This window comes from Lepeophtheirus salmonis, chromosome 1, assembly GCF_016086655.4.
Source record: "Lepeophtheirus salmonis chromosome 1, UVic_Lsal_1.4, whole genome shotgun sequence".
NCBI classification, from domain to species: domain Eukaryota; kingdom Metazoa; phylum Arthropoda; class Copepoda; order Siphonostomatoida; family Caligidae; genus Lepeophtheirus; species Lepeophtheirus salmonis.
In genome coordinates this window covers 33,971,598-33,998,530 of record NC_052131.2, presented here as the reverse complement: position 1 = coordinate 33,998,530, position 26,933 = coordinate 33,971,598, and the positions used below count along the sequence as shown (strand labels likewise).

General features: G+C 29.3%; 1 protein-coding gene and 1 long non-coding RNA gene across 6 annotated transcripts in view; both read left to right on the top strand.

The window, feature by feature from the left end:
* LOC121125699 (band 7 protein AGAP004871) overlaps nucleotides 1-15,875 on the top strand; it is a 430,618-nt gene extending 414,743 nt beyond the window's left edge. For all 5 annotated transcript variants that reach the window (XM_071891491.1, XM_040720912.2, XM_071891499.1 and 2 more), the window contains exon 10: nucleotides 15,015-15,875. In XM_071891491.1, the coding sequence (XP_071747592.1) occupies nucleotides 15,015-15,110 (96 nt within the window). In that variant the 3' untranslated portion in view covers nucleotides 15,111-15,875. The remainder of the gene's footprint in view (nucleotides 1-15,014) is intronic.
* Nucleotides 15,876-17,354: 1,479 nt separating this feature from the next.
* LOC121125695 (uncharacterized) lies at nucleotides 17,355-21,897 on the top strand. The gene is made up of 3 exons (XR_011782054.1): nucleotides 17,355-18,852; nucleotides 18,911-20,038; nucleotides 20,867-21,897. It is a non-coding gene; the product is annotated as an uncharacterized lncRNA (long non-coding RNA).
* The last annotated feature ends 5,036 nt before the right edge of the window (nucleotides 21,898-26,933 follow it).

Sequence of the window (26,933 nt, the reverse complement as noted above, 5' to 3'; positions counted from 1 at the left end):
AATGAAACGTTATAAGCATTATTATTTTTCTTCTCTAAAATATTCTTCAAATTGTCGGGGTTACCATGCTAAGGTTTGGTTTCTTTCTTTTTTTTTTAACATTCCTATTGTACAAGAATTTTCAATAATATTGATAACACACTCGGGACAAATGATTATTATGTTGAAATCAACGTACATAAGTGTATGTCTCGGCCGTTACTATGGAAGCAAATATACTCCATTTATATATACTTCAATGACAACTCCTAGGTCAGACGAGGGACTGTAATACTATAATTTTCAATTATACTTAATCAATTCAACTCCATCTGACACATTCAGGTAAAAAAACCTGTTTTGAATGCCTATTTTAAAAAGTTTTGTATAGATTTTAGCTGATATTTTTTACAACTCTAGTCATTATTATATCTATATGTACCTACATACTGATAAATTCCCGTTTGAAATTCAGTATACTCATTTCAATAATTAATTATATATGTAATAATTTATATTAATAAAGAAAAAATCTCCGGTCTATCTGCATCTATTTATATTTGACTACGGAGGACTCGTTTTGAATCTGCATGTAATATCTTAGAAATACGTGAATGCTTGATCTATTAAATAAAAATGTACTAACGAGCAAGTGACTAACTGAGCGTCACCTAGTTGGGAAAATAAACTGATAGAGATACAAGTATCTTCATCTATTAATGTATATTTTAAACTTTTAATATACAATTATAGATAAAATAAGATCAGATAAGACTAAATACATTATTCCATTATATATGCTTTATAGTAGTTCATAATCAATGTTATTTAATATTGTGACATTTGACATTAAAGTTTGTCAAGCAACATATTGATTGTTCCGAAGACTTGCAAAACAAGACTTTACCGGCAAATTCATAAGTAATGAGCAACTTGCCGTAGTTAATTAGTTACACCCATTATTTTTGTTATAAAAGAAATAAAGTAAATCTCTAAATTATTTAATTAATAATTAATTTCAATGGGTAAATTCAATTTCACAATTCAAACGATCAATCAGAAATCATTAAACATCGAATTGAAAGATTGAAGCCATTGTAAAATATATCTGCAAAAACATTTTTTGATTGACAGACCCCTGTAGCATATCAATGACTAAGCAAGAATGGATCTAAGGAAGAATCTGATACACATGTGATTAGTATTTCTAAAACATTCTAACCAGCATATGTCGTATGAACAAAACAGTAGATCCAAGACCATCACGTCTACAAAATGAGAATGAGACACTTTCTTTAAGAAGATCAAGAGAGTCTCAACTCTCATGAGAGGCTGTCGTAGATTTCAGCAATGTCTTTTAATAGATTTATTATTTGTGCAAGCTTTTTTCAGCGCGGAGTATTTTCGGCGTCCTTTTTACAGATAATAATTTTTTAAGTGTGGTTTTTATTGCTAAACTATTTATAGCGAGTTTTATTCCATATTATTGTTTTCAACTTGACCGTTGTACTTATATTTTGCAATTTCTTCATTGAAAATAATGAATAGATCAATTCTTTATGGACTGTGGGACAGCTTATAAGTGAAGTGAGAACCTACTCTAAGAGACAAATATATTCCTCTTTATGGAAATTTTAATTTCTTGAGTCTTGAAACATGGATTAGATGACGAAGATGGATAAAACCGACCACGAAATAAAAAACATGTAGATATACAGTAGTTGGCAGCAAAATGTGGACTTGAGGAGTTTTTTTTTAAATACTTCAATAAAAAGGTGGTGTGGGATTCTCGTGTATGAGGGCAATCCAAGTCGCCCTTCATAGCCTTTCCGATAGTCTTAATAGCCACGGAGGAGGCAATTTATCGATTTAGTGGGGTGATCCTTTATCTTCCTCTCCAAACAATACAAGAACTCAAAATTCCTCTTTCAATTGTCTCCTTCACTCCCTGCTTTCCTGAAGAGATCTTCTCCATCATTCTTCATCTTGGCTACCTTGAAAACCAGAATCCTGGAGCACTTCACAATGTCTATAATCCTTGCGACATCGGCATCTAGGAAATATAGATGCACTGCCTTTTGGCTTTTTTCTCACTTATAATGACGAGATGACGAAATATTAATATACTTTTATTTTTTCACAATGGATGGCTGAACCAGAATGTCTATTAAAAAATCACCAAACCTTCCAATATTAATGCGAAAATTAAAATGAACTAAAAGTCCACGTTTTGTAAAAATATAATTTTAAAGTTCCTTATGAAATCAATTATCATTAGTCAAGTGGTATTGTTTTGTTGCCTTGCCATTTTAATATAGATTTTTAAGATTTAGCTTAAACGATCCTAGCTGAAAAGAAGCTAGGCCAAATAAATTTCGATAAAAAAACTTCACCATATCTAACTTCACTTACACAATATTGGATATAATAAGCAGACACCCTTCTGAAAAATTATTGAAATGTGACTATCTTGCTTCTACTGTTTTGTTAATATCATTTATGAAGCAAATAGTAACTCGGTTACTTCAGTTAATCGTCAATAAATTGTACAAAAATATCATTCTGAATGTGCAGTCTTGATTGAGACAAACAAAAAACTACATAGATTTGTATAAAAATGTTTAGTTGATAATCAATAAATGATTTTTCCCCCAAAATAAAGAAACCAATAATATCGAAATATTATCAGAAATGATAAAGTTCTCTTTTTTTGTTTACTTAATTCATTTGCCTGAGTCTTAGTATTAGTAAGATCTCTGATATTTGAGAGATATTTATTGATTGAATGTATATACAAATTAAAAGCCCAGTGGAGGATTTGTCAATATATGTTTCTGATAAATGTCCTTGAATAAGAAAGGCTTTTATCTTACAAACACTTGATAGATTAATTATATCTTAGGAAGAATCTAAAATATATCACAATGTTTTTAATCCATTTCCATTGACCGTAGGTTTTTTTGTCAGCTATCGATTTGTTTTCTCTAAATCCTGATTTATTAGAGTTTTGAACAATCGTTTGTTGAACACAAATAGAGATTGCTAAGTCGTAAATATGTATAGGTTGAATAAGTTTCAACTTGCACTAGAAGATTGTAAAAGTTACAATTTTTGTTGCTGATGACCCATTATTTAATTACACCATCAGTCATTTTAAATATCAACTATACATCGATGCTTTTATATAATTGGGATCAATTCAAATTAGGACTAGTTAAGAGTAATAATACTGTGGACATTTGAACTTTATAATATCAGACGGTATTAATATCAATTAGTAATTTTTATTTAAAAAAGTCAGTAATTGCATCATTGATAAATTAATCATCCATTAAATACTTAATTATTGCACTATTCTCATCATAAATGTTCTAAATGCTTTATTTAAAATTCTTCATCTCAATTTTGGGTAGCAACTTGTACAATTTGATCATACAAGTTACAACATGTATCAAACTGCAACAGGTACACAACATTTATGTATGTCATATTATCTTTATTTACGGCCAATAGGATTACAGTTGATCAAAATTGATTTTTTTGAAATTGTAACTTTTGACAAATTCTAAGGACAATTTTTTTTTTTTTTTTTTCAAGTCGGTCAAAATCAAATATTTCAACTTTTTTAATATAAATCTTAGAGTTTTAGGTTAGGATTTTTTTTTCAAATTAACGGAATGACTTTCTTGGGGACATATATTAAAACAATGTTTAAGCTTGACCATGCAACACCACTAAATTAGATTTGTAATTTTTCAAAAAAAAACGACATGTGATTTTAGTTCTTTTACGATAAAACAGTCAGTTTGTAACCCCAAAGGCTCATAATTAGAAATAAATTTGTATTGTTTTCCTGTTTATTGATCTATTAAGAATAATTTATTGCATGAATGAAGTTTTTTGAGCATAAAAATTTGTCAAACTACTAAAATTGTGGTTCCAAAACTCATGCATCAAATATGTTATTTTTGGCGTTATAGTATTACAATGCTTTTATTAATAAACCAATAAATACAGCTACTAAAAAAATTACCCCCTCCCCCTCTTATGGCCTCCACTAATCACGAGCCTGGATTAAATAAGACTAGCACAAAGTTACGTATTGAAGCGAATGAATCAATTACTGAAAAAGGAATAAAAAAATTAAGGGAAATATAATTTTTGCTTGATTATTAGAATTTATAACCTTTCAATCTTTTTCAAGAGATAATTCATATTAATAAAACACTTATGGCACTAATATATTCCACTTTCCACATATAAGTTTTCTTAAGATAATCAAAAAATAGATTATATTGTACAATATAAGTTCTCAACTTTACTTAATTCTTTGACCCATTTCATAAATTATTATTTAGTAGGTCTCCTTAAAGTATAGTTTGGAGATCATCTTACAAATAATTTATCTTCGTTTAGATTTACTATGGCTGCAATGAACTCCCTTAAGCACCAAAATATTTATATTATATAATTAAAAAAGAAAGGAAGATAGGCATTTGTATTCATAGATGGATTTTTAAAAACAGTCAAACCTAAAAAAGTGATCACTTAGTGGAGGTGGCTTCTTAAGCCAGATTTGGTGCTTTGGAACAACAATAAAGTTGAAAATAGTGGGTAAAAGATGAAATTTACGTCTGGACAGTAAAGGCTAGTGGGATGACATTCTTTTTTTAGATAGAGAGGAGGGAACGACAGAAATGTGATGTAAACATTCATTTATGTGCAATAATATATTTTCTATTAATTAATTCGTCAAAAACGGTTTTAGGACCAGTATTGAATGTATTTCAAAATATTAAATTAATTATAATACAAAATATTTTATTTAATGCGACCAAATCAGAAAAAATACTGGTAAATATCCAAATCAGTTAACAATAATTCATCACGAGATTTCTTTATTGAAACTTTTTTTAAAGAAAAATCTTCTAAGATAACTTGTTTTTTTTAAATTAAGTATATGTATTATATTTTGTATGCAAATTGCAATTTTGTACAACCAGATTGTACAAGTTAGAATTGATACTAACGTGTAATATAGCTGTGAACATTTAAACTTTAAAATGTTCTGCAGAATATGTACTGGTCAAGTTTGGTTCTGGTGTGTCTAATGACAGCAAACTTCAACTACAAATTTTTTGTACAAATATATCTATAAATATTTATGGACACTGTTTCTACTTGGAGATATTTTTGTTAAGATGAAAAATAATAAATTTATTACATACGTACATACATTCATAAAATTTATCTGACATAAAAAAATGTAATAAATTATATTATTTATGTATGAATTAACTTTTAATAAAATGTATGTTAAATGTTCCCTTTCTAAAGTGTTAAAGTTTATTTATAATATTCTATAATATGGTTTGCTCTTACTTATGCATATATTTTAGTATGAAATTTCAACATTTATAGAATTTATATGCCTAAAAATGCTCATTTGCATTATTATAAATCTTCATAGATAAATATTATGTGTTAATCTGTAAAAATAAAGCGACTTTTTCTGTTTGTCTGACAATGTCTCATTTTTAAAATCTGAGAACTGTGTGATTACTTAATATAAGAAATAACTATGTATAAAGAAGAATATTCGGCTAAAGCTCGGCAAGTTATTATTATTATTATGTAATTGGCGAAATGCATAATATTGCACAGTTATTTAAAAATTTAAAAAAAATTAATAGAAATGGAGTTTCTTTCAGTTTATTTAAAACGCATTAAAGATTTCAAAAGTTGTTAAAAAAACGGGAGAAGTCCCCTTTATACAATAAAATTATAATATGTATTATTGTTTAAAAGTCCATTGAGTCCATATATCTCACGAATGTTGTGTTCAGACCTACAGGAAGAAGATTTCTTTTTGATATACATGCATAACTTATCTTGAGAGTATTTGCTATTATCTCCTCCACTCTTTTCCTCTCATTGTAAAAGCAATGAACCAATCTGACGCCTTGAAACTTATGTCTAGCCTATCAAAAATGATATTTTCCACCATAGATAAAAGAAGTCTCACTCAATCACAAAAATAAAATAAATGGAATGAAGATTCTACAGCTTCTTTGTAAAAAAAAATTCCACGGTCCACTTTCTTCGACTTGCTGGTATATATCGAGGATGTCGCCAACCCGTAGCAAAACCACTTGTGTTACCATGTAGTAAAGGGATTCGAGTGTATTATTCATTGGAAATAAATCTTCGTTCGATTTCAGGTGATTCCTAAAGAAAGAAATATATAATACTTTATATATGTATATGGATTTCACAAAAAAATATTCCTAGGATAGATGGAGTAATTGTAATACTATAGTGTTTACTTATACTTAATCAGTGACACTCCATCTAACCAATTAAAGGAACATTAAAAAAAAGCTTACAAGTTTAATTTACAGCGCAATAACTCATAACTCTGTTGCTTATATATTTGTTATACATTGAGTTTTTCTCAAACCACTATTGAAATCCCTTTTAGAGATTCACGGAAATTCAAATAGGAGAGAAGGGAGATTATGAATAAAGGTGATCCAAAATGAACATTTTGTCAAATTTTAAAAGTTTTAAATAATAATGGGACTAGGACATTTTGATATTTTACAAGTGGAACATGATGTAAAAATTTTGAGAGCCCCTTATTTCGACAGTAGATATATAACATTTATAACATATTCTAATCAAGTTGTATTTGAGGAAATATGATTAAACATTATGAACTACTTCATTAGATTATGGCTTACAAATTATTATAATTTATAAACCAAATTTTAAAACATTAGGTCTAATACAACACTATGATAAAAAAATATGATTAAAATACAAAATATATCAAATTTTATGAAGTAAAAACCAAGCTCGACATTAATTTGAATGAAACATTCAATAAACATAGAAAAAATTAAAAACAAAGAAATATGTATAATCTTATTTTGCCTTAAAACCATTTCGCTTCTTCATGCTTTTTTCCAAAAGGAGTAGGATGATCCACTAAGTAATAAAATGTGGAACTGATTTTCCTCTTAGAGTTGAAAGGTCCCCTAATTTTTGAAAGAAAAACATACTGTGCCTAAAATAGGAAAGAAAAAAAAATTATCTACTGAATTATCTAAAATATTACAAAGGTTTTAATCATTTAAACTCCTCAAGGTAAACACATTCAATATCATAATATTTTACTGAGTTATGTTATATATTTTGTATTTTCATTAGCCATGATATTTAATCATAATACTCATAGATATACTTTAACTTTCTTGGTAGTTGTCATTAATGCCTTAACGATCTGAATTGTAAATATATATATTTAATGTTCCTTTAATTAGTCAGATTGAGTTGCATTGATAAAGTATAAGTAAGCATTCTACCCATTTAACCTAGGAATCTTCTTTCAAGTCAATATACATCATGTATATTTCCTTTTCTATGAACGCTTGGGAGCGCAACTATGTAGATTGAGTAGAAGAAAATTAATGCTTCCGCGCGTGTTGTCTATTAAGCTACGTTGTTCCATTATTTCTTTACTAAAATATTTCTTATGATGCATGAAATAACACTATGCTGATTATTATGGGAATACTCAATATTTTTTCTCAATTCTTAGTAACGTTGCTCAAAAAAAAATTCTTTCGAAAAGTAACATTAATTTTTGGAGGAGCAATATTATTATAATAAGGTAGTCATTTTTTCGTTAATAAGGCTGAACAATATTGAGTTATTGTAACGCTCAGTACAAATGTGTTGGGCGCCACAAATTATCCACGCTTCACAGTATCTATGTTTGTTGAGTTAATGAATTATCAAGATGTTTGAGTGAATTAATTTATGCAATCCATATTACTCATTAGTAATCGAATATAAATCTTATTATATATCGATACATATATTGTATATATAACACATTGAAAGTTAATAATTAAACACCGGAAAAGGTCCAGTTATTTATTCCATTAAACATATTATTTTGCCTAATTTTCTTCATTTTGATATCAAGCATGAGTTTTTTAACAGTTGCAACTGTTCCCGGGATCGGTAACAGTTACAACATTATATTGGTTTAAAAAAATGTAATGTTGGTATGTCGTGTCAAATTTTGGGATGTCCCAGATCGAATAACTCCGTGTAATTGAACAAAAAAGTTTGCAACTCTCCTTGGTCTTCCATGTTGGTTTACAAAGCTTTTGCAAATCTACATAATTTACGCAATAATTATACTCATCTAATCATAGTGGTGCAATAATTTCTTATATGTAATTGTGTTGGTAACTAAGTTACGTTCAAGTCAAATTTCAAATTATGATAAGAAAGAGAAAATTGGAAATATATTAATTTAGCAAATATACTAATGGGATTATTATTATATAGTGTTGATTTTGTATTTAAACATATAATAATTTGAATGAATACATCAAGATATTTGCTGATGATGTGTGGATAGAAATAGGGAAAATAATTTTTTTAACTTCATTTAATATTAACCGTTATATCACGGTGTTACCTCACTAACCCAAAAATGTACTGTATTTGTCAATTTTTTTGGTTCTTTTCCCCGAATTAATACTCTGATTGTTGATTAATTGAATTTATATTAGCTATTGTTAAGTTATAAGTAATTATCAACAATGATCTAATTTAATAACGCAAAGTTTGTCTGTTATTTGAATAGAAAACAATCATCTTTTATCTAAGGAACATCAATGTAGTGATGTTAAAGAAAGTCTGCAAGCCTTTTTGCAGGTAGCATTGAGTGTTTATACAGGCTCCACTGTATATAATGCTCCTGGATGTATATTATATACATTTTTTTGACATAAGGAATACCAAAATATATTTGGAAGGAGTTGGCTAACTTCTCCGGACTGATTAAGATCCTTTTAATACTTATTTAAAAAAAATAGAAACCCTATTTTTTCAGGATTTGATACTCTTTTTCAAATATATATTTGAAATTTACATAAATGATATATTGTAGCAGAGACTTACTTTTGAAGTAATATTCAAATTTGCCTTAAAATAAACAATTGTTAAATAAGATATAAATCAATCAAAGCATTCTAACTATACTTTGTTAACTTATAATTTTACTAGCCAAAAAAATTCTGAGCCTTGTATGACATATTTTATGCTCACAATATTGTCAGATACTTTTGGCAAACCTCTTAAAACTTTTGTTATTTTTCACAATTTTTTAAGATTCGAATCTTCTTTTCCTTTTAGGGATTTTGGTGTTGAAGATAGAGATAAATGATAGGAATATTTATATCAAAGACTGCTGCTCAAAGGTCTTAAAAGCATTTTCATAATACATTTATCATGTTATAAGTATGAGTAAGAACATTAATGTACCTTTTGTCGTCAGAGGCTTATAGTTCCTAACAAAAATAATAACTAATTATATTCAAGAAATAGTCCAACTATTTTGTTTGAAAGCTGAAAGTCTTAACTTTAGCTTAAATTAAGGACTACCTCCATAAACTCACTACTTGGTTATTAATTTGAGATAAAGCCATTCAAAGCATTTAAGGATATATCTCCCCTTTCCAGAGTTTTTTCATTTTAAAAGCTCATATATTATCAAGTTTGAAGATTGAGTAGAAAATGAATGTCGTTCATGCGTTTTGTTCATTTTTGATCGGGAAATAAAATAAACACCGTTTATTTTATTCTTTTTCTCCTTTTTTATTGCTTTTGATAAACTTATTTTAGTGCAGGATCATAGCTAAAACCAATTAGTGAAAGATGATCAAATTATCCATTTTGATCCTAATTTATTTGGCTACAATACGCAAACCGTATAAATTCACATGATAACTCTGCATTGGGAAGAAAAAAAATCAAAAGAAGAGAGGAAAACAATCAATAAACAAAAGAATCTAGGGGATTGGTTTAGATCTTCAGCTTACTCTTAGTATAGGCCAGAAGTGGCTTTGAAGCCTTCAAAGGTCAGAGATCAACAAGGATGAGATTGATCCTTCTGAATTTAGTTTCTACATATTCGTTCACCTACGCTCACGTTTAGTTTTTCCTGTAGTAAATATGGGATTAAAGTCATACCTCGTCTATAGAAAATAGTGTTGTTTTTCTCATAATGACTCGTTTAACTCTTTGGTTCTAGCATTCATGGATATTAATAAACAATAACTCAAGCTCTTCTATCCGGTTGTTTCTTCCACATATGAATTTGACTGTACTTCTGTACCCTGGTTGGATTTTCTTCTATCTTCACCGCCTCAAGCTGATATATATGAGCGTTTTCTTTGATATATATAGTAATCGTCCGTTCAGTTTGCTAGTAAAAATGTTTTATAGCAAAAGTGACTGGCTCAAGATCATTCTCCAAATTAAATCATTCACTGTCCCAACGTAAAATGATTTTCTTTTTATCAAGTAATTATTTATAGCTGTAACAATAACAGTCTACTCTTCACCTTGATTGGCGATTTGAATCCTGACGTAGACAGGAAGACTGATAAATATTAAAGGTTTTACCAAAAATAATATGTGATAAATAGATGTTCTATAGATGATAATGTATCGTGAAGGTCTGGTATGAGGAAATCAAGGTTGGATATCATATTAGCATCGCGTCACTTGATGAAAAGAACGACAAAAGACAAAATACTTACCCTCTTCTGATCATTAAATGATCCAGTGGAATCTTAGATATAGCTTTAAAAGAAAGTGATTTGTTATTCCAAATTGGATTATGCAGTAATTAAAGTTTCAAGTTATAATTCAAAAATAGCCTTAAAAGAAGTTAGACATCTTTTTATCATCAAATAAAATATGAAATGTCTAAAAACAGGCTGCTCAAATTACTTATAAGAAGTATATTTATATAAATCAAGCTGGAATTTAGACGTTTCAATGAAAGACAGATAATATTTTAAATCATTGTTCTACTTTTGCAAAAGCATTTACTTCAGATGCTGTCAACTCCTTTAAAATATCTGAAGTAGTAGAGGATGAATAAAGTAGTAAAATGAGGAATGATACCATGCAGAGGCTTAAATACTTGAAGAAGAGACTCCACCTACCTCAACAATGACAAAAATAGTTACGAATGGAGCTGAACTTGAAAAAAGCGAAGAATTAAGGGGTATTTTCATGATTGGCTTCACAAAAATGTAAGTGGCCTTAATTAAATTTTCATTGCACGTCTGAAATTCAAGAATTCGATTATCTCCCTGAATAATGTTGAGAAATATATTGGTAAAGTTTTTAGAAGGGCCAAGGCTGGTTGCCCTGACGGACTTACTGAGAAGCTTTTTATTTATACAAAAAAATTAATCCTCAGTATTATCTTTAGGAAGGGAATTTGGTAGACTTCCGAAGCTTTCAATCATTGGATACACATTATGATATTGAACGAATATTATAAAATTTTGGCACATATTATCAATTATCATTGAGGCCGTAAATGGAAGAAAAACATTGATAGTAGAGATTTCAATAAACTTATTCAAAGCATTAGACTCTATCGAGCACAATTATGTTTTGAAAATGCTGAGAGGACTATTTGAAAAAAAAATATTTTAACCTCATAACAGTACTATTATATAATTGCTTCTCAACAAAAGTCAACTGATTATTTTAAAATGAAATTGCGGCAAGGTTGTCCATGTCTTCATTATTATTTTTCCCAAATATGGAGAATCTTAAAGACGAGATTAATCGAAAGTTTTTCAATATGGTGTCAAGTTGGACCATCATTAACATATATTTTACATGTATTCAGATGACGTTACCCTATTTTTGTTTGCTAGGACAGAAAACCAACTCACTCAACATATAGGGGTGTTACTCAACTTTTTTTTTTAATTTAAGAAAAAAAATGAAGTGTTTTTCCCCTAAAATTGGAGAGATTGCGTTGCAAGAGGAAAATAAGTGACTATGAAAACTTTTCTTTAAGTCATATAACATATGGGATGAAAATTCCCAGACTCTACACATAGAACACCAATTTTTTTGATTGACCCCATTTTTAGATAGAAACAACCTTCAAAAGAAAACTGTCAAAATGTCTTTACAATTTATTCATTAGTTTGTGAGTTATTCTGCTTAGTGTGAGGCTACTTTTGTAATTTCCAAAACAATGGATCAAAAATAAGTTTGAGTTTTAATTTTTCTCTCCTTCTTGATGGCAAAATACAGTTCAAGCTAAGCAATGGCTTGAAAAGTGTTATGATGACTTTGCTCCATAAAACGAATAAAAAAAATAATAAATAATATTATGATAATAAGTTAAGAAAATACATTTTTGAGTGAAAAAAAAACGTGTTTTCTTTATTAAGAAGGACCTTTTCACCCCATGTGTTATTATTTCCCTATAAAGACTTAAAGGACAACATGGCAGGCTTCTGACTAAATTTATGATCCCAAAAATGTACAAAAAAATATTTGTTTGTATATTGTCCAAAAGAGGTGAAGGCTGGAGAGAATACATTTCTCCCCTTCCATATCTTAAATTTGTTCTTTTCCGAACTGGCCTAACATACAGAATAACAATATGTATCGATCTTTGTTTAATGTGACTGTGCATATATGTAATTTAGTGAAACACTTCTCCAATCTTTGACTCAAGTGTGGTAACTACTATTATTAGACAAAATTTCGGAAGGAAGGATTTTTTTTTTTTTAATTTGAAGATCCTATCGAATTAGAAACCGAAGCATTGACGAAAGGTATACATAATGTAGGATCGCATCAAATAGGCCCAAAGCAGATTTTTTATTATTCTACGAAGAACAGGATTGTTCCTAAAGCCTTTGATTCCTTGTCCACTGGAGAGGAATACAGACATTCCAACGTTTCTGAGGCTAAGTAGAAAGTATTTAAAACAAATAGATTTACCGGGAAAATGAATTGATTCAATTATGAATTTGATGAAAGGTATAGTCGATGAGAAAAAATTAAAATTAACCTCACAATTTCAAGTTGTAACAGGGGTATTGTTTCCTAGACTGCCATGGTTCTTGCTAGATTCGGTGTGGGATTCGTGTTTATTTCCTTCCTCTTACAGTTATTTGCAGCTAATCTAGGGAAACGTTAAGATAACTAACCTGTTTTGGTTCTTAACCTTGCATCAGTGAATATCCTTTTTATAAGGCAGTTAGTGAACTGGGTAAAAACAAACCCCAAAAATAAAACATATTTAATTACATGATATTACAATTGAACAATTATAATAATTACGTCATTTAAATGTTCTATCACATTTTTAACTATTTCATCCATTTTACGAATTTTAAATATAAATTAAAATGCTCAAAATACTTGTATGAATATATTTCATGGAGAAAAAAATCATTCTTATTTCTATATAATCCTATCAACATAAGTTTGGGATTTCAACCAGAGATATTTCGTTGTCCTTATAGGATTTTTTTATTCATCATCCAAATTTATATCAATTATTAATTACGCTATGCAAATTTTAGGAATCAAATTACTACCCATCAGTTTTGATGATGTTGCGTGCATTAAATAAATGAATGTCTACAATTTTGTAGTTACTGCGCTATACGCATCAGTCTTCACATTAAAAGAAATCCAAGAAATAAAAAAGGAACAACTTTTTAGCAAAATAGTTAATTTAGTTCACTATCCTCGGTTCAAAATTGCTAAATATACGAGTAAATCTTTAATAAGACAATGCCAAGCTAAATAAAGAATTGATGATAATCAGATTTAATTGTTTAGAAACAAAATTAAACGTATTGGCAATAAAATGAAAGATTAAATGGAATGAAAAAATATTTTTATAAATCTCGGGGTCGGGGAATATAATCCCAGCTCAATAACGGAGGGTTCCCTTTCTTCAAATTGTAAGGGTGTGTACATTTATTTTCGATTTCTTTTAATACTTTTATATGCAAAAACATGCTTATAATTTACAACCCAAGCTATTTTATGAAGATCTGCTTTCCTTATGCGTGCATGTTGTGATTTGCACATTTTTATGCCTGTGAATATTTTATTAAGTAGATTTTCTTTGTATATGGAATAATAATTTTGAAACAACTATGATTTATATACATATATAGGCGTATAATCGTACAATACTATCGCAATAACTACATAAATATATCCCTACGATGAGTGGTCATAAACAGATCCTATTGCAAAAGCTGAAAAAATAGAAAGTGATGTGGTAGAGTAGTGGTCTTACGTTTATGATGACTGTTATTAACGACATCAGAAAAAGAAAAAAAAACTTTTCTCATTTATCATACGATCCAATTTTTCCCTTAGGAAAAAAAGAAATAACAAATATATAAATGTTGATAGTTTCTTCTTTTTTTTTTGTTCGTTATAGTTTTGATAATATTAACGACTATTGATTTCGCTATTTAATTTTGTATATGTTTTTTTTATGTATGTTTTGTACAAGTTGCAATTTGTATAGGCAAACTGTACAAGTTACAATTCCAACGAGTATTTCTGCCTTTTTTTCAGACAGTAGACACCACTAAAGAAATGGTAAAAATAACTATGAAACAAAAAAGAAAGATATCTGTAAATTGCATATTCTGAATAACAAAAGATGGCTAGAGATGGGACTTTTGTTGAGTACGAAGAGTATAAAACTGTAATATTTATCTTCAAAAATCCCATCACCAAGAATGAACATCCATCACAATTAAAGATGATATTTTTTTTACCAATTGATATGTTTTTTTATCTTTATTCATATACCATATGCATATATATATAAAATAATATTGATTAGCAAAAATTATTCCAAAATTACAGCTTTTGCCTCCGAGTCGAGTATTGTTCTAAATACCAGATGGGATGTCAAAATTTTGGGAACTGCCTTATCCGTACAATTTTAAATGAGTTTCAATTATTTAAAAAATAATATAAGCTTAACAATGTACATTTAAGATTATGGATGCAATTCTTCAGTTACAACATGCACAACTTCCTTATGAATTTTACAAATTTAACATGACAATTATTTATCATCTTGAAAATATTTAATCATGTACTTAACTAATTTTCTCTAAACCTCTCATTCTTTTTTCTTTCAGACTCTAAACACTATTTCAGCAGAGAAGAATTCCACCATTGTTTTTCCTTTACCCATTGATATATTGAGGCATCTTCTTAAACCAAAAGAGGATTAAAAAAGCAAAGGATTATAATTAAAAATTATTAATAAAAAACAGTGCCTGTGATAAACGTGTTTCTTGTTGATTGGCCATCACTCAACCCCTTGCTACATACTTACAAAAAAATGAAAACATAATTAATAACTAAGAAGATATTTAAATTATAATTAATTGATAAATTAGTTAACTGTTTATTGCTGTATTTGTGGATAAATGTGTTTCTTTTATTTATGGAAAGAAAGGGAAAATTGCAAATTCGGAAAAGGAAGGAAGACAAAAATTTGCCAGAAAAAAAGTTTTTTTGCTATAGAAAGCTTTCAGATTTTTTTTTTAAGTTAAAGAAGAAACATTTTTTTTTTTTTTTTTTTTTTTTTTTTTATTAGTTTTTGATCATTGCCATATACTCTATTATGAACATTGTAATTATATAAAAAGTGCAAAATTATATATATATACATTGTACTTAAATGTATTTAGATGTATTTCAATGTTTTAACGAGGGAAAAAATATGTAACTTAAGATTTTTCTATAACTTTATTCTTACTATTACTTGAGTTATTTTTAATTAATTATAATTATGAGCTAAAATTAATATTATAATTCTCTTTGCCCATTGATTATTAGTAGATAACATGTTTTTGGATGTTATTTAACACTTTTAGTAATCAAGGATTACTATTTTACATATTTTAATTTTTATTCTGAACTAATAATGAAAATAAATTATTATTCTAATTAATTAACTATGATTATTTTTGAAATATATTATTTTCTAGTGATTTTGTTTTTGTTTTTTTCTTTCATAAGTTATAGACATTCTTAATAAAATAACTCAAATATACAAAAAAAAAAAAAAAAAATAGGCTCTGTTACCCCTTTTGTTTTCTTTCAATTCTTACAAATACCTTTTTGGCCGTAAAAATTTGGCACAGGAGTTCCAAAAACTCATAAATCGGATTCTTAACAGGCTCCATTTCGTCTTTGTAAGAATGACATCTTGGTTTCAAATTCATATAAAAACAACATTTGAAAAAGCTTTTTAGGGACTGCTTGATTATAAGTGAGCAAATAATCTAGCTAAATGCCGATTTGGCATAACCAACATTTACTTTCTTGGTTATCATGTGAGAGAGCATTTTTACTGGCATCACAGATTGTATAATAAATCGAAAACAAATGTCATGCTAAATGCATATTTATTGATCTAGTTAATAAAGTGCTCAATTTTACCAAAAAAATCAAGAAAATAGTATCTAAAATTAATTTTAGAATGAACAAAAATCGTTTTTTTATGCATCTTCCAGAATCCCTGACATTTCTTATCATAACGGTATATGAAAAGAAAATATGGTTACCTAATTTCCTCATTCTTATTAAAAATGAATTGTCCCAATGTTCAGGGAAAAATATCTGACGTTGGATTAATTTTTATTAAATAACATTCAAAGTTTATTATTTTTATCAAGCGTATAGAATTCAACTCTTGGAGTCTAACAAATATTTTAGAGACCACACGAAGCATTTTCCTGGTTCTCTCGAAACCGTTAAGGAGCTCATGTTTCGTTATACTATTCAACATCTTGAAGTTCCGGAATACGTGTGGGAGTATACTTATTCTTTGTACATTCTCCTCAAAGAGAATGTAAATCTTTAAAGTGTTTCCATGTAAGCAGACCCCTGACGATACTTTAGATTAAACTGGGTTCGACTAAGAATATGATCCTAAATTCACTTTATATAGTGAAGGAGCTTCTTTACTACACCCACAAAGATTTCCTTCTAATCTTCTATTGAAAGGGTTAAAGGATAGTTTATCCTTCGAAAAATTAGTTTTCTCTTTTTATAAATAAAATATACTATTGAGAATTTCTATAAATGAGAATAGTTCATTTTACTATAAATTGATTTGAATATATATATATATATATCATGATATACTAGTGCTGATCTGAGGGAAATATTTAGTTTTTATTAAAAAAAATTCTACAACCATAAACAGTGATGTTTCATTACCCTCAGAGAATGTTTTGAAGCCTCAAATATTTACAAAAAGGTTTAAAAGTTCAGAGAAGAAGGTCGTTTACTTGATTTATTTTTTTTTATTATATACTTTCTTAATAACCAAAATAAAAAAAACAATTCATAATCGAAATCAATTTAAAACGATTAAAATAATACTAAAGAATGATATAATAAGTAAAACAGGAATCGTATGAAATAATTAGTTTTGATTAAGTCCTCACACTCGTCCTCCCTCAATACAGTATGAAGAAGAGCGAGAGAGAAAGAAAAGGAAAACGAGAGTGCCGACCCAGCAGTTTACAATATAGTGAAGCACGCGCGCACAATTCATTCTGTTCGTACTTGCGCTTGGCACATCTTTCTCTCTCTCTGTCTAAATATTCCTTTTCTCTTCTTCGCCTTTCGTGGTGTTATGTATCCGTTGTTACGAAGCTAGATTATTAACGCAGTTAAACTTTGGAGCTGAGGAGGCCCTCCCTCCCCAACAATCTTCTCTCTTCTCGGCCAACCTTGTCCATTTGAACTCATTTAGTGCAGCCAAAGCTAAGCGACTCGTGGGAGAAGCATCATGGTACTGTGCTACAGACAACAAACACTGCAAGTTGATTACAACTTTCAAGGCCACTCGCTCGAGATCTCTGACTCCCCCAAAACCATACAAAAGTTCGTGGTTTGATGGATTCCTACCCAATTTGGACTCCACACCCTGGCTAATTTCTTGTATTATATAGTTTAGGGCGCTGCATTTCTTTGATTTTATAAAAGGCTTCAGGAGAGTCTCTGAGATTGAAACCATCTTCTATGGTTATAGGACACATTTCACAAATTTGCTTAAAAGTACTATCCGAATAAACACTAAATAATCCCCTCGGATCAGTATTAGCATATCAGGATATACATATTCAAATCAAATTATAGTAAAATGATCTAACAACCCACAAAAATATGTTTTAAAAACTGTTTTTTTATATTAATACAAAACGGCATGTCCCCCCCCAGCAAACTTTCCAACAGCAAGATTTTCAAATGTTACCGTGTTGTATTAAGGATTTAGATAAGTCTCAAGTAGAGTTTTTGTATTTTGTTCATATATAGAGCTTCTATATTTTGATCACGATAAAGAGAATTGGAAAAAGAGTTCATTGGTAGGTTGAAAAAAAAAGGAACTGTATAATTATTATTTTAACAAAGTATCAACCAAAAGTTTTATATAAATGGGACACTATCACCTTGTCACTATATAATAAATTTGAGTACTAATGGCTACCTAAATATTTTTAAGTGAATCTGATATACACTCACTTTTACCCTACAACTATTAAAAGCTTATCTTAAGAGTTATGTGCTATTTCAATCGAATAAGTGGGATTTTTTTACAGAAAGAAAGTTAATCTGTAAATAAGTTTTGAGTATATTTCTACCCAATCAGAAAGTTATAGCTGTATATAAATATTGACTATTTATATAGTTGGAAAATAGTAAATATTAACTTTTCATTCTTAATGCCATTAGATGACAAATTTCCTAAGGACATTTTTTGGGGACCAGTAATACTTGAATTAATTCATTTATTTCCAGTATGTCTACATATTCCTCATTCATTCTTTGAAGCAACAAAGTAACTCCTTTAATTTTTTTTATTTAATTATAATAAAGCATTTGAAGCTTTAATAGTTTTGTTTAATTATATTATTTCATGTCAATAAACTTCAAAGTTATTTTTAAATGAGCTACGTAAGAAAGTATATGCACAGATTATTTACTCTTAATAATGTATTTAAAACATTTATAGTGAACTTTGCAAGGGGTACCAGGGACATCGCGAGGAATCCAAAGTATGTGGACCTAAGTGTTGGATGTAAGGGGAAGTCAAAGTATCTTCAATCAACCAGGATATTGGGAGTAATTCAAAGTCTGATGGAATTACCTTCCCTTCAGATTTTTAAATGAAAAAGTGGATAGCATCCGATAGAAAAGTATATTCGGCAACAATGTTTATCCTGTTCCATTAGAACATATGGGGTTGGGAGTCGGGCATGAAATCAAGATGGAGCTTCATCCAAAGGCAACTACTTCACAATAAAAATAATAATTGGCATGGGGTATATTGGTCAAAGGAACTTGGTCTACGCTCTCAACAAAACTAAATCCCCCTTGGCTACTATTTGTGGAGTGTCAATGGGAAAAACACCACTCTACAAATGGATTATCCCAAGTCATTTGATGATGGAGTGTGTGTGAATAATTGAACATAATTTACATAAATATTTATTTTCATTATTATATGAACTGTCTTGTCTCCTCCTTTCTTATAGTCTATCTATACGGAGATATGTAGGAAAAATAAAACTTAGAGAAGATATGAGTATCGTATGAACAATATGTATTTTGAAAGATGAGGAGAAGGGGGAAATATGGAGATCAATATTTGTACAGCTTATATCTCAGCTACATTTGCCGACAACACTGTAATTTTCTGGTATAAATAAACATGCCTACGTTTTTTGCTCTCCCGTAAAATTTGATTAAATAGTTATCTAAATTTTATGTGCTGTCAATAAAAAGGTTCATATGGTTCTACTGCACAACTTAAATTAAGATCAACGTCTATATTACCCAAACCATGTTGGCTAATATAGACATTGATCTTAAGTGGTGCAATGTTACATAATATTACTCATTTGATTTATTCAGACATGAAGTAGTAACTTTTTTAGTATTGGTATGCATAATATATACATGAATGTTTGGAGGATAATGACTATGCTTACATTACACTCAGTATTATTGTATTCAACTTTAAAAATGAAAGCCCTCTAGCTTGTCTTTGCTTGCAATTTTCCCATCAACCCCTTTCTTAAGAATATTGATATGCTAGTTCTAACAAGGTTCACCCTGTGAAACATCTTAAAGCAGTCAAGTATGTAATCACTCAATTCTATTTCTTCCTGATGAGTAAAAAGTGATTTTTCCCCCAAAAGAGCATTATTGTTTTACTTACCATGTGCCTCTACATCAGGAAAGAAAGAAATTCACAGCATGTTTCTCTTAGAATAGGAATTGATACAATGTTGCAAAAAAAAAAAAAAAAAAAAGTGGAATCAGTGCATAGCTTCCTCAAAAAGCTTAGACTGTTCATTTTACCCACCTCTTCATATTACACCGTTCGCCCCTTCCATAATAAAAAAAATTTTTGAATTGGGTACCACAGGATACAATTTATTTATTAATCGAAACGAGAAAATAACGATAGTTTATGTAGTCCAAAACTATAAATGGATATGATAGGATGTGTTATTTGACATAAATGACCTGTGAAAGTATATTTGACTTGGTATCAAAAAAACAAGATTTGAGTTGTAAAAATTTTAAAAAACCTTGAAATATCTGTCGTAATACGTAATACTAAAAGAGTGTATTTATTACTTGTAATATCTTTATGACTAAAATACTCATGACGTGAGGCAAATTAGAGCAATTTTTTTAAATATTGTTGAACGATATCCTTCTAATCAATCATAATTAATTTTATAAAAGTCTTATATACCGATTCAACTCGAAAATTTATAAGGAACAACATTAAAAAATAATTTACTTCTTGATATTTTACAGATTTTCAAATCAAAACGCGAGGATCAAGTTTTTTTTTTTTTTTTGTAAGATTGAAAGTTATTTTCTCGTTTAGATGAACTATGTTTATAATAAAAAATATCCTATGAAACTAAATTCCAAAACTTTTTCATTTCAGGATACATGAATTAGGGATTCCCACAGGCGCCCGCTTTCGAGCCAAGTGCATTTCAGCATTTCATACGTGCAACGAAAATTATTAAGCTATGAATAATAAAAATAATGTATCCAATGCTTGATCAGAAAATTTAATCAAAGATTTGAAAACTTTTATAGTGGGGATGATGTATTATAACAGATTACGTACCCATCTTCATCCCTGCAGAATAGTGCATGGAATGGCAAGTTCATCCATTCGTAAAAAAAATGCAAATATTGCTCGACTGTAAATAGATTTGATTAACTTGAAATCAAATGTTGAATTGAAGATCATTCCCAAGTAATCCTCTTCTACTGAATAGTTCTGGATTTGATTGCCACCAGGATTTGAGAAACAAAAACAATTGAGCCTTTGTGATTTTGTAATGTTTGGATCATCTTGGTTGTGCGTTTCAATTTTCTCTGAGATGAATGAAATGAAAAATTAACATTGTCCCAAACATGACCACTTATATTAGATAGTGAGGATTGTCACAACCAGTCTGGATACAAGCTTTAAACTGATAGCAAAGAATTGACGAGCAAAATACAGTAATAATAAATATAAATATTCAAACGTCAATGAATTTCATCATCTTTATATTACTTTCTATGCAATTAAAACTATAGCTAAGGTTTCATTGCTGTGGCCCACGAAATAATTTATTCTTCTTATTTTGATTTAATTTGTATATGTTGAGCGTACGGCCGTTTTATAACAACAAACCATAAGCATATGCGCAGGTAGGACGTTTTATGTTGTTTTGGCGGCTAGCCAGATGTGTTTAGCTTCGGTTTAAAAAAATGGCATCGATCCACGCAGTGTTTATTCCACAACCGTGGAAAAGGCAGGGTATCCTGATGCGATCTTTATCGGAAAAGACAATATTGAGATAGAAAACTTCTTGCACGTGGAAAGGTTCTTTTTTTTTAGAGTCATGTAGGAACTGATAGATTCTGGACTCCCTCCATGCCAAAGAAAACGTTGACCTGGTTTTTTTACTTTGTTGGACCTAGCTCCATGCTCACCGGAACTCTACCCCATGAACTCTTATGTGGGGTGCAGTTGAGCGACACACCAACAGATCATCTTATTACACAAAATCCTATATGATTTCCGTATTCCGGAATCTACCAAAAAACACAGACATCAATACCTGCTTCCGTTTCTGAGGTCGAGTCGAGGCTTTTATTGACTCCAAATGCGATTATTATTATAAACATTTTTTTATTCATCTTTCATTTGCTATTGTTTGTTGTTGTTGTTGCTTTTTAATCGGATAATTAGTTTGTTTTGAAATAGAGAGCGTACCCAGAATATGCGTGTATGTGGAGTGGCAAAATGTTGTTTTTTATATTTGTAATTGAGTACGAGAACAAGAATGTTTGTAGATATATTTATGGGGTTATAATAAGTTTGCCTTTCTAAGCTCTATGTACGTATGTACCATGTAATAGATTGTTCTGAAGATGAAGAGATACTTTCATATAAATATGTATCAAACGCCTTTTTTCTAATGTCATAACAAATGTTCTACGAATGGTTGAATACAAAGTAAAAATACAATATATTTAAATGTACATACTGTGTTTCCTCTTCCTACATGATAAAATTATATCTTCTATGATACATTACCTAAATATCTTGTTTTTACTTACTATTTACATTTGTAGGCTCATAAACTTATCGATTGCAATAAGAAATAAATTGTTGCCCATCAAAACAAATGCAAGGTAGAATGATATTTCGTAAAATTGTATTCCTCGACGAATTGTTTTGATATGAGATTATTCAAGAGCATTTTCGACCAACGGCTAAAACATACAAGTTTCTAGAGCAACACGTGTACTTTAATGTAATGTTAATTTTCACAATAATATAGCAAGGCTTAGTGATTATTTAATGAAATTCTGGTTCAGCCATCCTTTGTGCATAAACAAAGTATATTAAACATTTTCATCATAAGTGAGCAAAAGGCCAAAAGACAGAGCATCTTAGATCTCCTAGATGGTGAAGTTGAGGTAGCGAGGATTACGAACATTTTGAAGTTCTCCAAGGGCCGGGTTTTCAAGATGGCCAGTATGCAAACTGGTGGAAAAGATCTCTCCGGGAAACCAGGAAGTGGAGGGTACCATTTAAAGAGGGATCCAGAATTCCTGTCTAGTTAAAGAAGAAGATCAAGGAGGAACCCACCAAATCGATGAATCTCCTTACCAATAGCTTCCCCGTGGCTACTAGGGCTATCAGGAGAGCCGTGAAGGTTGAGTTGGGATTTCCCTCATTCACAAGGACCCCACACCACCTTTTGATAGAAGTCATTGAGGCTAGGAGGTTCCACGTTTTGCTACCCACCACTGTACATTATTATTGTTATTCAAGTCGAAGAACATATATATGACCATTAAAACAAGTGTAAGGCTCGATCCAGCACCCGGTTTTTTTTTTTTGGGGGGACAGATATTTTTTGGTCTCACTTTATTGACAATTTTTTCTCCCATATATTGGACTAATTTTTTCGGTCTCATATATCTTGAAAGACCAATTTTTTGTTTCTAGAACAACCGTCATTGAAGATCATAAATCATAAATATCTACTGTCTTATTCAACTCTACATTTTTATTTATGTGAGAATACCAGACTGCTCTATTGCCCCTAGATTTAAAACAGGTCATCCGAGTAATGAAAAAACGAATAATATATTATGTTCACTTGGACTGGGACGGTTCACTAATCCCATGGTTCGGTAAAACCGTATTACGCCCTTCAGAACACGTGATTTGGAAGGGTATAATAGAAAAAAGTTTATTAATTGAATTAAGATAGTTTTTTAAGTTTTTTCGATATTCTATTCGTTAATAATTCATTTTCAGTCCAAATAAATTATTCCTAAATATGCTAAACTTCTCTAAAAAAAACTAAGTTTGATATAAAATATAGACGAGTTATTTAATAATATTATTCACGAATTTATAATTATTATCATTTATTTTTTGCAAAAAGATGAGCTTGTCTACGTTTTCCAGTAATGAACAAGACTGATTAGCAGTCACAATATCGCGAGCTGTCGAGAAAAAAAAATATTTTTTTCGTTACAGATGTATGTACTTCTAGTGGTGAGGTGTCGTGAAGCTAACATGAAAACATTGGCAAATTTATTTAAATTACCCTTCCACCATACCACTGGGAGTTTGTCAACTGGTAGTCATTATCCATTTTTTGTATCATTAAATACATAAATTATTTCTTATTTAAAGGGGTATTTATTCATTAAAATCTTACTTCACAATCTAAATCTATTAATTAAAAATAATAATAATAACAAAAAGTTTATAACATCAAAATATTTTATAGGTGATTATAAATATACGTAAAAAAGTACCAAACTGAATCGCGGTACAACACTGTAACGTACCCGTCATAATTTTCACATAAGTTAGCGTCGAATCTCTAATAGATAGAGGTCATAGAAAAAGTTATGTTCGATTAGAATAGTATTTTAAATACCAAGAAACCTACAATGCTGACTTCCATCAAAAATTTTAAAAGAAATGACCTATTTGCATCATCAAAATGTTACATTCCTATATTGTAAGAAGAAGAAATATGAAAAAATGATATCTTCCAAAAATGTATTATAGCTAAAATAGAATAGCAATCAGTCTTTCCTTGCGGCTGGAACTACATACTAAGCAAATAGATCTGTAAGACTAACCAAATTATAAAAGAAGAATACAAATTTGGTCATAGCTTCCGTATCAAAGCAACACTTATGAGAATATGGATACTGGGAAGAGGGATCATGTTTGCCATTGTAATAAGCGGAAAGATTTATATAAGAAAGATTGTACTACTGATCAAAAGAAACATATCAAAATGTAATAATACATCATAAATATATTTTACTTCCTATATTAAGGATATATATAATATTATTTAATAAAATATTTTCTATTAATGATATTTTACCTTTTTTTCAGTCATTTATCTTTTATAAATCATTATCGACCTTATTATTGATCCAATAATACACATTTCGACAAAATGTATTTAATTTATTTTGTACATGTAACTTTGCTTATTATGTCAAGAAATTTATTTGTTAATTTTTGCTTTTTAAGTGTTTCCCAGGAATTAAGGTGATTACTAGACATATTATAATAAGTAATTGATATTTTAGTGGCATTGAGATGAAACCGAATTTAAATATGCTTCATATCCAATGTATTTGATTTATATCTATTACAGATTTAGTCATCTAATCGAATTATTTATATATACTCTCGGAACATTTATATTGCAACCTTACATTGCTTATTTATTGAATATTCCATTAGTAAATTAAACGTTAAATTTTAGCTATAATATAAAACCATTGAAAAAAATATATAAAAAAATTAGGTTACATATAAGTTCCTTCATTTTATTTTACTTGTGTATGGTTGGACACATTTTTTAGATTTTAGATATTATAATCAATGTAAAATATTTAAAAATCATTAATGTCTTTATATTAATGGTATATAATTTTACTTCAGTCTTTATTTATATAACACAGACTGTGTACTTTGTTCTTTTACACCATATGGTCAATATAATAATTTATAAAAGAGGTAAAACCCGCAAGGATATAGCTTTGGGAGAATTATTAAATTTGATGCTTCTGTAAAAAGCTCTATAGCTACTAACATATCAATAATATTAGTATACAATATCTTCACCAATAAACCAATAGTGATAACCTAGAATCATAATAAACAAGGTCTATATAGACCTTAAACATTTCATTCATCATTTTTAACAATATATAAAAGTCACTTGAAATCACGTAAATAGAAATATTGCATCTCTTATTTGAGAAGAAACTGTAAAATACCCCAAATTAGTTGTTCGTTAGCCAATTCTTTCAAACTATAGAATTATAATTGTTCACAGCTTAACAATAGCTAATATAAATGCAAACCAATCAACAATCAGAACACTAAAACAGGGTGGGAAAAAATTGACAGCTAACAGCAAATCACAGCTTAAATTTTTGTGATTGTAAGTTAATCGCGACGTTACCTCGCTAACATAAAATTACCCTATTAATGTATTTTGTTGTCAGCTGTAGATTACTTCTTCTCCCTTGATACGTCATGCCTATTTCATAATTTATTGTTTTTCATAAATACACAAAGTAGTAAGTTATTCTATACTTATGCTTCGTTTACAAAAGAAAAGGAATACAATTTCTTGTTGATCGTTTATCTATATATTAGCCATTTTATTATTTCTATGAAGAAATTTTGGGTATTTCTTCATAGAAATAATAATATAACTACCCTTTTAATAAAATATTACTAAGCAATATTATAATACAGTATCGAATAAAATATTATAATAATTTGTAACTCATTTTGAAAATGGTGAAGAAATAATAGGACAGTGATAGGCTGCAAGTATATAATATGTAAATAGCGGTTGGTAAGATTAACTTATTTGGCTAACTACCAGATGATTTCGGGCCTTTTTTTCTGTTTCTCTCCAGAGGAAAGGTTGCATTCATATGTATCCAGTGTTCTTTCCAACAACGACTAGAGGGCTATACCATTCATTCTGTTTGGTTGTTTCCCAGTTGTATAATATTACCTTTTCTTACCATATTATACAATTATTTTCTAGATGTCTCTCTTTGTGCAAAAAGTATATTTCTTGCATTATACAATTTATAAGGCATAGCCTCCTTTTTTAATGTAATTTTTATTGGTTGGCACTTCATATTCTTCAATTGCCTATATCCTTCGATGATAACATATCTATATTTTTTAATTAAATTTTGTTTTACTTTGTCATTCTTCTCCGGTGTAGAAATATTCTCTTACCTTGCCAATCTCTATACCATCTGCAGTTCATCCAATAATTTGATTCTAATTTTGCAGAGTAATTATCAGCTAATATTTTCAATTCTTTTCAGGTTTTCCATGCATGAAAGTAGCATTCCAACATTTTCAGTAACAACCGTGATTTCTTCTTCCACTTCTTCCATTCTATAGCTTATGCTAAGGT